This window comes from Macrobrachium rosenbergii, chromosome 58 (genome assembly GCF_040412425.1).
Source record: "Macrobrachium rosenbergii isolate ZJJX-2024 chromosome 58, ASM4041242v1, whole genome shotgun sequence".
Classification (NCBI taxonomy): Eukaryota; Metazoa; Arthropoda; class Malacostraca; order Decapoda; family Palaemonidae; genus Macrobrachium; species Macrobrachium rosenbergii.
In genome coordinates this window covers 5,558,825-5,576,519 of record NC_089798.1, presented here as the reverse complement: position 1 = coordinate 5,576,519, position 17,695 = coordinate 5,558,825, and the positions used below count along the sequence as shown (strand labels likewise).

General features: G+C 35.1%; 1 protein-coding gene across 50 annotated transcripts in view; it reads left to right on the top strand.

Annotated features, from left to right (window-relative positions):
• LOC136837228 (ELAV-like protein 2) overlaps positions 1 to 14,252 on the top strand; it is a 324,912-nt gene extending 310,660 nt beyond the window's left edge. For 43 of the 50 annotated variants that reach the window (XM_067101953.1, XM_067101948.1, XM_067101944.1 and 40 more), the window contains one exon: positions 12,773 to 14,252. In XM_067101953.1, the coding sequence (XP_066958054.1) occupies positions 12,773 to 13,097 (325 nt within the window). In that variant the 3' untranslated portion in view covers positions 13,098 to 14,252. The remainder of the gene's footprint in view (positions 1 to 12,772) is intronic. The other 7 variants (XM_067101962.1, XM_067101969.1, XM_067101970.1 and 4 more) reach the window with 1 other exon arrangement.
• Positions 14,253 to 17,695: the final 3,443 nt, after the last annotated feature.

Below are 17,695 nucleotides of genomic sequence, written 5' to 3'. Positions count from 1 at the left end.
ACTTTCATCCTTGGATACAGGTTTTGGGTTTTATTGCAGCATTGATTTTTTCGTTTTTCCAAATAAGGGGTAAGTTTCATTTAGCTTTGGCACTTGTCATTTTGGCATGACTACATCTAGTTTGTTGCCTTTTTTGTTGTTTGTAGTCTTCAGAAATAAGTATTACCCATCATTCTTTTAACTTGCATTGTTCTTGTTTCTCTGTAATGAGCTTCTGGTTTCAATTGATTCATTTAGGCCATAGCACTCATTATTAGGTAGGTTTGTGGCTTGGGTTGTCTCCTGTGTTATGAGAGCAAGTTTTGTAAATTGGTTTGGAGGCCTTGTTGTAGAATTCCTTCAGATTTAAAGTGTGCACTTAGTTTGTCTTTTGTTTTTACAGATCATTAAGTTCAGGATTCTTTAGATAGGTATCTGAGCTGTAATTATTGTTCTTGGTCATTAGTACTAGTTTTGAGTTACTAAAATTTTAGTTTACTTTTACAGAGTTTGGGACTGATTCCAAATGGTACTTGATTGCGTTAATATTAGTGTCCTTTTGTAGTTACTGGTTTGGTTATTTCAAACCTTTTTGACAAATATTAGAAAATCTCCTTGATATTACTCTCAGAATTTTGGCAGTTCAGTTTTCATTTACAAGGTTATTTCTTTCTACAGTTTTATCATGGTTTGTAGAGTTACATTCATGATCTTCTAAATTACAGTAATTTATCAGTACAACTTATCAGTATTTAAAGATGCAACTGTTATTATATTACACTGTATAAATTAACAAATTGTGTGTAAAACAGCAGTAAGTTATTTAATTAGTTTGAGAACTTTCTGATATACAAACTAAGGCTTGTTTGCCTGGAACCTTGTTTAGATGTTAGGATGGTTTAGAAAAAGAAAAATTGCCAGAAACAGTTCCTGTATTCACTTATCTGTAATAAGTTATAAAGAAGATGAAAGCAAAACCATTACAGTATTAATAAGTACATTATTTGACTTTATCATACCTTCTTGGGCCTATAAATGAGTTTATGTCATTATATACTTGGTGATGAAATTTTGAGAAATTCTTTGGTCTCAACTACTGGAGGTACTGCCAAGCAATATTTAATAGGTACTGTTTCCCTGTTAACTCTGTGGGGCAGAATATTCCTACATATAGTTTAGAACTAAGTGTTTTAAATACTGGTAGAGTTGAATTTTGCGTGGGTGACATGTAGAAAACCCTTATCCTGATTCTAAGATTAGGGGAAAATTATACTATCTTGCTTACTAACCAAATGAAGAGTAGAGGTTTTTATTAGGTTAATAAGTAATGTATGCATTCAGTGAAAATGGAAATCGTCACTTGCAGTTCTTTTCAGACGTAGGAAAGGACTAGTGATGTGTTGGTTGCAATGGCAACTATTGCAAAAATTCTTGAATAAAGTAAGATTGTAATGATTGTCTGAAATGTCTCTCAAAGCTGTAGTTGCCGTTACTGCACACACAGGTGTACAGAAATAATTTCTGTATTGTTCAGTTTGTGCAGTGCAGTGCTGGTAAAGCAGGAGTACAGTCTAAAAGCAGTATGTACATCATTTGATAATTTATATACTTTTCACTGTAGAACATAACAGTAACATAATGGTGAGAATAATAGATTGTTCAAACATAAAGCAAGAAAATTTAGTTCAGTGCCATAAGTAAATTGAAGTATATTTGCTAAAATTCCAAGGTAAACCAGGTCTTAGGTTGGAAGACCTTGAAAATGTAAAAATTAAAAAATAACAATATGTAGCTGTGTGACTTGGAATGTATTTATTCTTGTAACACTGTCAAACATCCAAATTACATGCAACTTTGTGACAACCATAGACAGTGCCATAAAGATTCGGGAGGTAACTCATTAGTTAAGAAGCTTATTGATCAGAAGCACATGATTGTAAATATTCATTCACCACACGTGTAAGTACTATTCTATGTTCAAATTTTGTCACATTCAAAAGCCCATTGGTCTTTGATGAATAACACGGAAACCATTTCCCAGAATTCAGAACAGTATTTAAAATTAAACATGATTTGTAACACTAGTTTTCAACTGACTGAGTACAGTAGTAATATTGGGAAAATTCCTTGTAAGAAATTTTTTTCTTGAGTGCTCAACATTTCCAGTTTATCAGTCATCATATGAGAAACTGACCAGTTTCCAAATGCTTCTTCTTTGGTATTAATGCCCCATATGCATCTTTTTAATGTTAAAAACTTGAATTTTAGCAACAAACATGGCTCATAATGGCATTAGAAATGTGTAATACTGGATGAAAGCAGGGCGTGTGACTACCAGTACCAAAAAACTAGTGCAAGTTCATCATCCAAAGGATGAAACGTACCAGTAAAATAAATAATTGAGACATTTCCAGTACAGTAGTCTACCATTATTTAAAAAAATAGTAGTGTTACTGTAAGTTTAGAACATCAAACATTTGCTGTGTGCAGTGCTGGGGCTGAGGGCCTTAAATACCACTTATGCATCCTTACAAGAAGTTTAGTATATTGTGGTAATGTTTTAATGCTGTTGGTGACACTTAGTTTGTATAAGAAAACCAAAAAATATGATTGGATGTGAAAAAAGATTGCCATACGTATTTCAGCAGAAAGGCGGGTATTGGTATGATTTGTTAACAGTTCCATTATGAGGGTTATAGGGAATCCATGGTTCACCACTGGGTCATTGTCATCCCTCAAAAGGTGAAAGGCATTAATTTGTGGCAGAAAATATTAACCTTACATTATCATCGTTAAGGGGGTTGGACATGAAGTGAGTTCTCTCCATTGTCTTTGGGTTTTTGCACTTTTTACCTGAACCCCTGTTACATGGTAAGGGCATTTGTCATAATATATTTTGCTGTGATTTTCTAGACATTCTTACTGGCCCCTTTTTTTTTTCTACTTCTATGTTTACTACTTTTCTGATCAACTGTTCCACCTCCTTTCTCATAATGTGTTCTAACTATAACAGTGTTAGAAATATTTTTTTTCAATCACTGGACACCTTATCTCTATGCCAGTTTCTTATTTGTAATACAATCTTCTCTTTTTATATCCATTCTATGGTCACATCTTATGAAAATTACCTTGTTCCTTGTCAGTGCTGCATAGAGTTGTATAGGTGTGTAAGTCTTCGCTCTGTCTATCAGTGGGCCTTGTTTATTAATCAGAAGTCTAGCTGTCCTTCTCTACTTCAATCTTGTTGTAACTTCTTTCCATCTTAATGCTTTTTCAGATTGTATTCCTCAGGTGAATGTGCTCTGAAGGTGACAGAAATGATTAATTAGTGCTTTTTCAGATCATATTCCTCAGTTGAATGTGCTCTGAAGGTGACAGAAATGATTAATCTCTTCTATGACCTGCCTATCTATCACATCTAGGTTCTCATATCCCTTTTCTTCCCCTATTGCTCTTGTAATACAATTTGGTCATCAAAAATATATCTACTTGTGTATTTTGTATTCTTGAATACCTCTTGTGACACAAGTGGTTACATTCAGCACACAGTACAAGTTCATCCTCACTTTTTTTCTACAGCAACCACCTGGCCACATTTATAATTGCTTTGTTTCCTTTGCCTCCTTTCTAGACATTGTGAGCTTTGTTTTGCTTACAATGATTTTCTTTTTTAATGATTCCACCACCTGTTCCTTAGATTCTACTATTATCACTATGTTTTCTGTATAAAGAATTTCTTGAGCATCCCTCTTTTGACTTCACTGTAAATTCTGATACTCTTGCCACTGTCTTTGCTCTAGATCTGGTGCAATGGCAGAGTAGCACTGATGTAAAGAGTATTATTGGCACTTTCTTCTTTCATGATACCCATTATATATATGTCTTTATACTCTTGTCAAATGCATTTTCTAGATTTACAAAATCTAGATCTCCTCGAGTAGTACTTTTCCTTTTGTTGCCTGACTATAAAGATTGATTCATTTGTCAGTCTCTGGTATAAAGCCACAATAAATGCCATCAGTTTTAATGGTTATTGTCAGCCTTTCCTCCAGCATGTTTTCCAGTATTTCCATGGCTTGCTCAAGCAGTCTGTATGATATCCACATTGCATTGCATCCCCTTTCTCTTTTGTTTACCACTACTGTGAAGCTGTTCCCACTCTTCTGCGTATATCTCATCCTTTATCAGATTTCAATTTTTCCATTAAACCCATGGATGACTGGCTCTTCTGTTGGTTTAATAGAGTTGCTTGTTAATCTGGGTGGTCGTGGGCACCCATTTTTATTCCAAAGAGTCTTTCAACTTCATGAGCTGTTTTGTTTGTAGGTGGTCAGTATATCATGCCAATATTCTCCATTTCATGTTATTTTCTTCATTCAGAAGATTTTCAGAATACTGCCTCCATTGCCACTTTTAGTTTCTTTATTTTCATCTATGTACTTTGCCACATCTACAGCCTTTCCATCATTCCTGACCCAATATGCTTTCTGGAATATTTTCCCCTTTGCAATCTGTTGCTGTGAGATTCTTAATCCCTTCAACCCAACTCTGCATTTTTGCCGTTGCCACCTAATGTTCATCATCCTTAGCATTTTATTTCATACACAGTTTTTGACAAGGATTATTTCACATTTCATCTTGAACAATAATAAGGTTTAATAGATATGTACAGAAAATGGAAAGGATGTAATTTGTAAGGCAGAAACTCTTCCAATGACAAGATAGTTTTTTATTTTTTACATCAGAACAAATTTGGAGTTCTGTATTCAATATACATATGTGGATGAATTCATGGGACAGAGGAAGTAATAGAGTTTATTCTTTCTCTGATATATGATCTAATGAGGTAGTGGTTCCAAAGCATTTGTGTCACCAAGAATTTTAGGCATATTCCATATGTTGAAAAGTATAAAACTTGTAAAGAGTAGAGTAACATTAATGTTGTATAGTGCTTAGGGATATATTTCAGACATTCCCATTTGTAATTTAGTTTTATTGAACAGTAAATTTAATAAAGGGTGTTGCATAATTATCCCATAACATTAAATTAGGAAGGGATGGAACAGAAATTTATTTTAGCTTTCAAATATTTTGAAACCTCATTGTTCAATAAAAAAAAATGTTGAAGGAGCAGTAGTATTGCTTGAGGTTTCATATTTGCAAATTTTTTTTTTTTTTAGTACTTTGTTGTTGTTCTTTCTTTCATGTAGTAGATGTAATAATTACTTCTCTTGGAGTTATGCTCTATTTTTTCCTCCATTGCCAAGTTGCTAAAGAAAATAAGCCAAAGATAAAGAATTCACAATGCTGCATATGAACGTAATGCCATTTAATAAATGCTAACCAGGTATCCAAGGTTAAATTTTCAGTTTTGGAAAAAGGTTGATTAAAAAAGAAAAAGTGTATCAAAATGCAGTGTAAAATCAGTAAATTATGGTAACTGATTATGCATTAGTATGTCTTGTTAAACGACTGAATAACAGTGGGCTTACAGAAGAAAAACCAAAATCATTAAATACTGTTTAGTAAAGCTCACAGCTAATTGGTTACCAGTGGAGAAGGGAAGAATTAACTTGTATGGGGTTTATGTTTTTATATATATATATATATATATATATATATATATATATATATATATATATATATATATATATATATATATATATATATATATATACACACACACACAGGCAGTCCCCAGTTAATGGTGATCTGGTTTTATGGCGCTTGTCTAGTGACGAAAGTCGACAATTTTCGGCACCGAAAATCGCGGATTTCTGCATACCGGAGCCAATAATTGGGTATTGGCGCTGATACATACCCAACAGAGGCGCCGATAACTGAAAATCTGTGCTTTTCGGTGCCAATAAGCCTCAAAAGACACCGAAAATCACTGATTTTCGGTTAGCGGTGGTTTTCGGTTATTGATCAGATCCTCAGAATGGAACCCTGCCGATAACCAGGGACTGCCTGTATATATATATATATATATATATATATATATATATATATATATATATATATATATATATATATATATATATATATGTGTGTGTGTGTGTGTGTGTGTATGTATGTATGTATGTATGTATATATGTATGTACAAGTTTGTTTGTTTATACATATTCTGTTATATGCTAGGGCCAATTCCCAGATTTAGTTCAAGCTCAAGGAAAGAGAAGAGGCAATGAAAAAAGTTAGGTGTAATTACAAAGAAGTACTAGAATAGCCAAAGGTGTATATGGTATGTAATAAGTCCTAAACATCATTCTTGAGCTGGTCAAGTATTTTGCATGGTTTTTATAAGGATTAGAGTTGAATGTTCATTTAACCTACCACTTGTGGCTTTAGAACCACAATAAAAGGTAGTGTGAACCATCCGTATAATATTATGTGGAAGTCTTTGATGTGCAACAGATAACTTTGACTTTATTCCTAACCTCAGCTTCAGTTTTGAGATTTTTTGTCTTGTCTTTAGTATTTTTATACTTACTGGTAAATTGGCTTTGTCTGCTGTAAAGAATTAATGTTTCTTGCTTGTATGACCTTCAACTTAGGTATTTCCAGTCTTTCCTTAGTGATTCATTTTGTCAGCTAGTTTAATTTCAAATGTTAGTTTTTTCTGTGTAACTTGCATTGATATAAATCAAACACTTTTGTTTGTTCATTATAAGGTTATTGGCTAAAGATTTTTTAAATCCCCTTGATTTACATAGATCACTATTAGAATAGAATTATATATGCAGGATATATGTGACATGTATGCCCATCTTTCAGGTAACAAAATGCAGTTTCCTACCTTGCCATATTGCTGTGTTCTGTTGGGAGAGCCTTTTTAGACACATAGTATGCATAATTTTTATATATATATATATATATATATATATATATATATATATATATATATATATATATATATATATATATATATATATATATATATATATATATATATATATATATATATATATAATGTATATATAGATATATAGTTGTAATAATTTTAGTGCCTTCTTAACACACTAATTCTTCACATTTTTTTATTTCACATTGCTGCTATACAAAGCCTTAGATCCAAATGCAAGAATTTGAAGTAATTCTTATGTCCGTGGCAGAATTCAAACCCGCACCCAGTGTATTATAACTCAGGTCAGCAATGTGACCTTGTTCTGATACTCTGAATGCAGGATCAAAACCTGCTACAGGCATCAGAAATACTTCATATCTTTCATTTGGATCCAAGGCTTTGTAGTAACAGGTGAATCTAAAAAAGTGTGAAGAACTCAAGAAGGTAGGAGGGCATTGTGGTTATTACCATGATATAAATATCTGGTATAAAGTGACCAGTAGATAATATATATGTGTGTTTACTATAATTATATAATATATATATATATATATATATATATATATATATATATATATATATATATATATATATATATATATATATATATATATATATATATATATATATATATATATATATATATATATATATATATATATACAGTAATATTATATATATAATATTTATATATATATTTATATATATGATAGGTAGATAGATACTGTATACTACTTACCTAGCAGGAACAGAACAGTGAAAATGCAAGAGGCAAGCAACTATTTGATTAAGTAATAGAAGAAAACAGTAAAAGTAACAAAACATAAAAATGCATAAGCAAAAACCAATGTATGTAAACCTGGACTTCAGACCAGGTAGTGGTTTTAAGCAATTTTCTGTACATACAGTCATCGCTGTTCATACATTGGACTTGCCTTGCCAGGTTTTTTATAGAAATAGTAAAAAGCAAATTCATTAGAAAAGAACAAAGGGAAAAATTTAAGTAAAAATAAGCTCAGTGATGGCTTAATACAGTAGTCTATCGATCTATCTATCTATATATATATATATATATGTAATATAAATAGATGTATATATATATATATTATATAGTTGTATATGTGTGTATAGAAAAGCAGTAACCCTCTGGTTTGCTGCATTATTTTAGGGATGAGATTGTTAGCTCAGTGTCCTTCGTAATACATTGCTTTGTTTACAGAATTACAAAGGTGTTCACAGAATGTACCAAAGCTGTTTCAAATAATTTTTGAAAGACAACCAGTAATTTTTGCTGATGAAAATGTCCTAACCAATGGATTTAGTACCCATTGGCTTATTATAATACTCTTAAGCTTCTGTCAGCTTGTTTAGGAAAGGATTTAGATATTGTTTGAATATCCATGAAATATTTTTTTGGATAAATACAAGAGAAAGAAATAGTAGAAGTATCAGTAGGACTACTAATTGAAACAAAATTTAATTGCATTTTTTTAGTAATGCTGTATACCACTTTTAATTCGAACATGTTATAAATAAAGCATGCCAGGAAATCACAAATGCATGCAGACTTTGACTTAATCAGCTAGTAGGTTAAACTTCATACAATAGCTCGGCCTTTCATGCTACGTACTGTCGTCATTTGCCATTCCATATCAGTTATTGTATTCGTAAAGAATAACCGAAGTATGTTAAGCAGCTGAAATTTTGAAACAAAAACACTTTGTTTGTGTTGTTAAAAAATTGGAAGACAAAATTCTTTTTCGTTTGGTGTTCACATGGTGTTATACAATTATCATGGAGGATCCATAAATTTTGGGTCTTATTGTTTGCATACTTTCATGCTTTTTCACTTTTTGTTGTGCAGTAGATACTAAAGTGGGAACATATTTTGAAGGTGCATGTCTGCAATTATATACAAGACTTAAACACTTAATGTGTAAATTAAATAATTAGAAATTGCTCAAGGTTAGGTTTTACATGCCTTGGATTATGTATGAAGTTAACTGAATCTGTACCCTTCACTATATGAAATAAAAAAGTATGTATTCATTTTCACCATGTATAACTTGCAATATTATATGAAGATCTGGATACACTACAAAATTGATACTGGTAGTTCAAAATCTACTTCAGAAAGTTATGCTGTCAGGAATAAGACAGACGGCTGTCATTACTGAAGAATGCCTCTTCCGTCTTCAAACTAATTTTCAGTGACTGTAATGATTATACAGTACTGATAAAGACCATTGTAAATTGTGCAGAAATTTTTTTTATGTTCTCCATATGAAACTAAATTTTGGATCACTCTTCATTTTGATGTTAAAGGAAGAGGTATATTAACAACACTATCTGTACTTTAACCAGAGCAGTACAGATGCAAATCAAATATAAGTATCCTGCAATTGATTTTCTGTTATCAACACCACTATTTTCAGCAAATAGAAGACAAATGACGAATGTATTAATGTTTAATTAAAGCTATCATTTGACATGAAAAACTTTTCTTAATTAAAAAGAATGCCACATTTAATGTTATTGTGTTTATGTGTATCGTATTGGCCTTAGAAGTACTGTATACCCTTTGATGTTTGATGAATATCCTATAACCCAGCTCCTGAGTTCAGAGAAGGCTGTTTAGAACTATCCAACAGATGTTTAGATAGCTTTCCTAATTTAACCCAACAGTAAATATCAAGTTTTTAAATGAATACATTAGAAGTATATCTAAATACCTTGTCAAATTACCTATTTAGTTTCAGACAAATTTAAAAGAATTTCTCTTATATTTATATACTTTTCATGAAATTACCAAGTTTCTGAGAAATTTAACATATTAGATAATAAATATCATACTAAGAGAGCAAATCCCCTTTGGCCAGCTGTATTATCAGAGTTAAGAATATAGATTAGCAGCCTGGTTTATTATTAAATAATAACAATTATTGCAACAAATATGTGTATGTTCACAATTAAGTTTAAATTGGCCATTGGCAAGATAATTTTTATATTTCCATGATTGCTAGTGCAAGTGATACCTGATATTTTAGTGTAGATTTTTTACTTTTTGTCTTTTCATGTATCGTTTAGACTGGGTAATGGGATCTGTGATAGGATGGATGTTCCTATAGTAGTGATCTACCAACAAAGTCATGGGGCAGTTGTAGTCTTGCCATCCCTTTGTCCATCAGTGTATCTGTAATGCTTAGCTGTAATATTAGGTTGCCACTCCTAGTATATGGTTGAATGATTGCAGCCAGATTTTGTACTAATGTAGATCAGCATGCACACATGTGCATGAAAGGATATCCTCCATCTGTCCATCAGTGTGTCTGATGCACTTCCCTTGTCATCACAACTACACAATCAAAGGAGTGTCTGTCTTGCTTGGTACAAGGGTACACCATCAATCTTAGATGTGCCTAAAAGGATGTCATACATTTGTTTATCAGCATCTGTCACACTTGGTTTGTGTTGTAACTCCTCTTACTTGGTTGAAGGGATTTCATTAAAGTCTGGTGTAAAGGTAAATGACCCTGTTTAAATATACATAGGGGGATATCGTTTGTCTTGTATTTAAGTCACTCCAAAATATTATCATGCTCACTGTGGCATTGCAGTTTCTACAGAGTTGAAGGAATGATCTTAGTCAAGCGCTTGTTACAAAGGCAGTCCATCATGCTTAGAGCTGCATGAAAGCAGATCGCCCCTTTGTCCGTTTAGCAGTGTGTAACACTTTGTTAGTCATCAAAACCACTCCTATTTGGTGGAAAGGATTTCAGTCAAACTAGGTAAAAAGTTAAAACACCACGAAAAGATAACTTAGTAAGGGGTTAGTAAAGGACATATTGCTGTAGCATTACCCTAAGAAAGGTTGTTTTTCATAATTTTTCCATTCCAAAAGGTTCCATCTCATTCATTTTAGTATTTCCTGAACCCTTGAAATGTGCACAGTAGTTTTTTAATTTTACCCTGTCTAGTATTTGCAGTCTTACACTCAGTGTTCTTGTCAGTGAATTCAGTCTGAAAATTGCATGTATTTTGGGTTTGCATCCTTCAAATAGAAATTGGTTTAGGATTTGTTAGATTTATTTTGGATGTTGTTGTATGACTTTTGGAGTAGAGGGCAAGAATTGATGGAAATTGGTCAGATATGAAGTTTTCAAGGGGTCAGCCAGGAATTGCAGCAACTTTGAATTATAATTTAACAGAATAAATTACAGGCTTGAAGGAGTTGGATGAGTTATTCATGTATAAACAAGCTACCATTGTGTCTGTTGGGTTTTGTGACATCGTTCGTAGTTGGAGAATTTTGTATATTTTGAAAGTGACTTACTGTGCATACTTCATGAGTTTTTAGGAATGGTTATTGCTTTTTGTATGAGTTCTATTGCCAAGTTGATACACCTTGTACATGATGTTGCACTAATCATTAACAGAATTTTATTGTTGCTGCAAAGTGTAAGGTTATTTTTTACTCCATTGAACAGATTTAAGGTTTCAGCTAACGTACTGGTTTCATGGTAGTTGTAATATTTGCTACTGCATTGTTTTAACTCTGTATGAAGAAAATGAACTAAACCTAAAAATTGCCCCAAAATAAACTTGATGATGTTATAGCTCATTTTGGCTCAAAACTTCATAAGCTACTGTCACAGTTGATGCTTAAATTTACAGGTTTTTGGGGTGAACATTAAAGCAGTCAGGAACCTTTTATTTTAGGAATTGACCAAAATGTATTTTCAGGCAGTAGGTAGAATTAGGCACTTTTGTGGCTTTCAGGTTTTTGGCATCCTCCTTTTGCCCCTCTCCCTAGCTGCATTACTTTGTCTTACATCTCATCCGTTCCCTTCAGTCTCTCCCCATAGTTGTCCAGCATTAACTTTATCTTGCTCTCATTATCCTCCTTTGTTAAAGGAGAATAAGGAAGTATAACTGGGTGAACTAGTTTTAAGTACTTGGACTAATTGTAATCGTCAGATGCATTTTGGATGGTTCACACTCAGTGGTAGTTGTTTCTCATGAAAAGCTTTGTTCTTAATTTTATGGAATGTATTGCTTTATTTTTAGTGTACTATGATCATGGGCTTCTAACTTGTATGTTATTTTTCCAAAAACTGCTTAATTCCATGGAATCATTAATCAGTCTAGGTAAAAGAGGGCATATGTATGCATCGTGTGGGAGTTTTTATGGTTTTGTAATATGTCACGTATCAGTAAATGAGAGAAAGATATGTGTAGTAAAGGAATTAGGTAGGTGTGTTTTATGTGTGTACTTTTGTGAGTATGGGTTATTATATTGTGTAAATGTATTTTATTTTTTGTTTTATTTTAATGCACAAGCCAGTAATAATTGAGTCTTACTTTTAATCATTTTAATTTGTTTTCTATTTGGGAATAGAGGAGTGATAGTTTGTGGTTGTTGTATGCCTCAAGCATCCCTGCTGGCAGCTCCCACAGGTGGCACTGGGGAGGTTTGACCTGCGACTAGTGGCCTACTAGAGGCCTGACTAGCATGACAAATGTTTTTGACAGACCTGGCTTATCTATTTTTATTTTGATTCTGATTGAGTATTTTAGATTTATTTGTTAATTATGAGTATGATTGCTTTTTGTTTTGTTTATTTTTTATAATTCTATATTGCTCTTTAAAATGCCAGGTGTGTCATATATTAGCATGGGTGGAGGGGTGACTGTACCACGACTTGTTACTTTGTTGTCATAGTTACAGCCTTTTTAAATTTTAAGTAATCAAGATAAATTAGTTTCATCATATTAGCAGTATTTTCAAGACTCACCCCAGTTTTTATTTTTCTTGCTTATATAATATACTATATATATCTAAACAGGCTGTCTGAGTGTTGTAAGAATGACAGAGTGCTTGCAAGGGCAGTGGGTGAGTGCCACAGGTGATTATTTGATGCTAACTAGGGATGGTGTTCTCCGCAGGTATTCCCCCGGGTCGGGTGATAACCTGTTGGGGAACTCCCTCCTGCCTGGTAGTGCCCTCAACGGATCCGGTTGGTGCATATTCGTGTATAACCTGGCACCAGAAACAGAAGAAAACATCTTATGGCAACTCTTCGGACCTTTTGGTGCAGTTCAGAACGTAAAGGTTATCCGGGACCTGCAGACGAACAAATGCAAAGGATTTGGATTTGTCACCATGACGAATTATGATGAAGCTGTAGTTGCCATCCAGTCTTTGAATGGCTACACTCTTGGCAACCGAGTCCTCCAAGTTTCGTTCAAGACCAACAAGCACAAGAGTTAAGGTGGGTGTGTTCCCTGACGTCCGGGCTCAGTCACCGTCCTGCAGCCCGGGGGCGCCCCAGCTGTTGCCCTCAACAAGCATTGGCACCGCCCGTCACGTCACTGTCTCCTCTCGGTGGCGGGTGTGGTAAAAACGACCCCCCTACGACAGCTTGACCCACACCAAGGGGGTCATGTGCTAGTCAGGTCCAGAGGACCCCAGGGTGTCCCACTCTGCAGGTGGCAGCCGTGAAGAATGTAAGAAAAAGATTACACTGCAGTCACTGGGGCCTCAACAGTAAATAAAACTAATTTGGCCCCCTGCTACCCAGACTGGGCCCCAACATTCCCCGCCGCACTATGTGTGAGGTGCTCTCGCGGGGAGGTCGTCATACATCCGCCCCCAGCCATCCAAATATATGTATATTAGAGCGTACTTAACAGTTTATCAAGAGTCATATGATCTGATTATCCCAAAGCAGAACTAGTCGGCTAAGTGAGGATGTATCACAAGGTGCTAGTCGCACTAAGGCCAGTAGTGGTATCTATTGAATGCCACTTACCGCTGATATCATTACTACTGTAAGTTGTCGAGTCCTCAAAACCTTGTGTGAATGGGTTTGCGCTACTCGAAGTGAGTGTAGACAGGCATATGGGCTAGTGTGGGTATCTGTTTTTGTGTCATACCCATTCTCATGCCATCCTGCCTACACCCACCGAATGTGCGCTCTTATTTATTGATATTTATCTCATATTTAAGGCTAAGTGTATTTTTATTGTCTTTACTAATGTACACTTAAAGAAATAAGTGTAATGTTGCATTATTTTGCCTCTGAAAAAAATAGTATAGTATTTTTTTTCTTTACCTTATTAAAGGGAATAGTTTAGTATTTTGTTTATTTACTTTTTCAATCATGAGCAGCAATAGAATCTCATTTTTTTCTTTTTGGTTGTGGCCTTGCTTTAGAATGAGAAGCAAGTTTTCTAGTCTTTAATTGAAGTCGTTATGTATAGTAGGTTGATTTTCCTAGTATAGTTTTCATGTTTTCCGTAATTTCCACATTGTGAGAAAATGTTTTCTTGATTGTCTCATATTCTTTATTTCTGTGAACATCATATGTGAAATAGACATTTTAGTTTTGTGTGGCTGGGAAATAAATTTAGTTTGTTTATTTGAGTTTGCCTTTTTATTTAGTTGACACTATTTGTCCCTTTTAGTTTCTTACTAACACATTGCACGACAATGCTTCAGCACGGGTCCCTTGGTTGTCACGTGTATTTATCGCACTGCCAGGAACTGCTGGTTGGATCAGTGACTTTTACACATCACCTGTAAAATTTATAGTCATGCCTTCCAAGTGGTGTGCTTCAGGTATTTTGCTGGTGTTTGTATTGGTTATTGTGTTCTTCCAGCCCTGGTTTGAAGCTCCCATCTGTGTAGTAGCCTCGTCATTTACTTTCAGCTTTAAAATGAAATCAATAATGGATGACCTCACATTGGCATATGCCTTGTCTTTGTATAACTTTGTAATCCTGAATTATTTAAATAGTAAAGCAAGTGATACTAGGGAAGAGCAATAAATTGTAATGAAAATAAGAAATTATTATTACTGGGTTAAGGTTGCTGCTTAACCTTGATTGTGTTTGCAGCAGTATGGAAGAAGGTTAGCAAATGGCAAGGTTAAAACACAGCTGATAAGATAAAGGGCTTCTACCAACTGTTGTATATCATATTGTTGAGTTGGTTCTCTTGGTTTGCTTCTTGGGACTTCTTTTTTTTGGGGTTTTTGAGGATAAAACCGCGCAAGTTAAGCACACACAAAGTACTGGTGGTCCTCGAGCAGGTGTCACAATAAAGGCTACTTAACGATCGACCCTTCTGTACTAATCTGCTGTCAAGGTAAGGATAAGGGAAACTTCCATGCAAACCTAAAGATTATCTTGAGAGAAAAAATGTGTCTATTTTTGTACAGAAATTTAGATAAAGAACCCTAATAACATTCCTGCATCAATCGATATATAAGTCAATAATGATAATGATAATAATAATTGATTTTTATTGATATTATTATTGCTATTATCATTTGTGCATCAATCGATATAAGTTAAGCATATGTAGATGGCAGTGTTGTGATTAGAGTTCCGAATTTTGCAGTCTGATTGCAAATGTCACCCTTCACACACCCTATCGTAAGGGTAATTTTTCTGAAGCCAGTCAGATTTAACAACCCTAACATTTTCACTCAGTGTCAGATGTGTATGTACGGGTGATATTTTTATAGCAAGATTGTAGCCTTCGGAACTCCTCTTTATATACCCGCCGAAGCACCCGTTAAAGAACAGACACGGTGGTTCTTCTGTTCATAGAGGGTTTTAACAAGTTTTATCAGTTTTTTATATACAGTACCAAAGCTAGTTGTCGGCACTTGTCTATAATAATTGTATCTGTGGGGCTTTAATTATGTGATTAGTAGCCCTTTTGTAAAGGCCAACAAATTTCTATCATAATCCAGTTTAAAATATTAGGAAAGCAACATTTGAACTTAAAAATTACTAACATCCAAAAATAATGTTTTTAGGGTGTGGAAGGGTGTAAGGCTCAGGATTGTGTTTAGGTAGGTACCATTGTTTTGGGTCTCTTGGTTCAAATTCAGGGTATGGTGCAGGAAAAGCTGGTCTTTTTAGGCTGGATAGGTAGATGGTTTTTATTATGGTAACTGTCATTCTCTAGAGTGTGATGACAGATGTTGTTAGGACTGTTGAAAAAAAATAATAATAATAATAAAAGTAGTTTGTGATGGTATTTTTATGGTGAGAATATTTATGAAAGATTGCTATCACCCCCCCCAAATATTCATACTGTCCCTCTATGAATGAATCAACGAAATAGATTAATACTGATAATGGTACTTCTTGTTAAATAGATTTGATGTTAATAAAGTGCAGGTGAACAGATACATTCCTCTTTCCGTCACAGATATTTGCGTTCTAGTTGATTGCTGGAAGGTCACTCATGCGAGGTTAGGCGGCGGTGCCACAAGGGGTAAGGAGGCAATGGGGTTTGGGGCTGCTACTACCTAGTATGTACCCCCAATTAAAGGGGGCTGTCATTCCTTTAGCCCCCTTTGCTTGTTGTAACACCACCACCATGACCCATTTTCAAATGGATTGTTTTGTAGGTTAAAGGTATGTAATTTTATAATTTGTTCATGTTTAGAAATTTTAAAGAAATTCTAAAGTGTTTGTATTATCACAAGGGGTTTTCATTATAGAGTAGGGAAAAAATTTTGATACAAAGTGATCACATTTTGGATATAAAATTACTACTTGTAATGGTGGTGGTGCTACGTAAAAGGGTTCGGTATTGGGGAAGGCACTCTTTATTAAGAGAGTTCTTTCTCACGCCCATACCACCCATAGCGCCTGCCCGTCGGCTGCGCTGCCTCCCTGAATTCAGTTTTATAGGGATCAGTACCCACAGACTTTGGTTTTAGGATTTATTTATTAAGATGGTAAACACGTGTATCCCACGATAAATCCTATACTCAGTGTAACCAAAGGTGCATTAAAAATTGGATCTCAGATTAATGTTTGTTCAAAGGAAAAGTTGGGCGCTGGTGTTAGTGTTGGACAGTTGATATAGTTTACCTGCTCAGGCGGAGGAATGTTGGGCATGCGATCCTCCCCTAGTTTGCACCAAACGGGTCCACACTAGGCAGGCGGGTCACTGTCCGGCACCGGACCGCGCCACAGAGTGAAGGACTTTACGGATGCAAACTCCCTGGTGCCGTCTGTCACTGCTGATGCTGATGCTCATGTGTCCAGTTGACTACCAGCAAGGCCTGTGGGCGGCAGCACCAGAAGGGTGGACGGACACTGCCCTTGTAGCGTGGGTGGAGTAGGGTGACGGATTTGCCGCACCGCCACTGTCATGACCCAATGCATTGTTTGCTAGGCTTGTGATGGCGACGTGGCATCCTAATCACGTTTACTGCCGCACACGTAAAACCCAATCTGTCAATGTGTTTGTCGATTACGATGCATTCAGTTTGCATTTTACCGCGTATCTAGTATCGTAATTTATAATATATTATTGTATCTATTTGTCATCTTCTTGTATATTATTCAAGTCTAGTTTGAATATTGTTCATATTATTATTCCTCTTAGAAAGGAACATGCGGAGTTTCCTGCTGGCCCTGATATTGTTTACCGAACAAAATTGGTTTTCCAGGCAGTGGTGAAGGTGTTGGGTTGCATGTGAGAATGACCCCCCGATAGCACAAATTACTGGCATATCTTGGTCCTTTTGCAGTAGCAGCTCATCCCTTCACTACCAGCCTTTACAACCCACCCCATACTCCGCATGTCTCCCACACTTGGATTTATTGTATATGTAATGTAAACCTTTTCTCCTCTTTGTGTGTTGTAGCCTACTAGGTTTAACGCCACACTCCCACTCTGGCTGACGGGCTGCTCGGCTCAGCCAGCCCCCACCTGCTGCCCGCTATGCCCCGTCTTGGTGCTTGGTTCATGCCGTTTGTTGTCTGCTCACTGTTTTTGCCTCTGTGCTCGCCACCACAGTCTCTGTGGTTTCTGAGTTCAGTTTTGTTGTCAGAGGG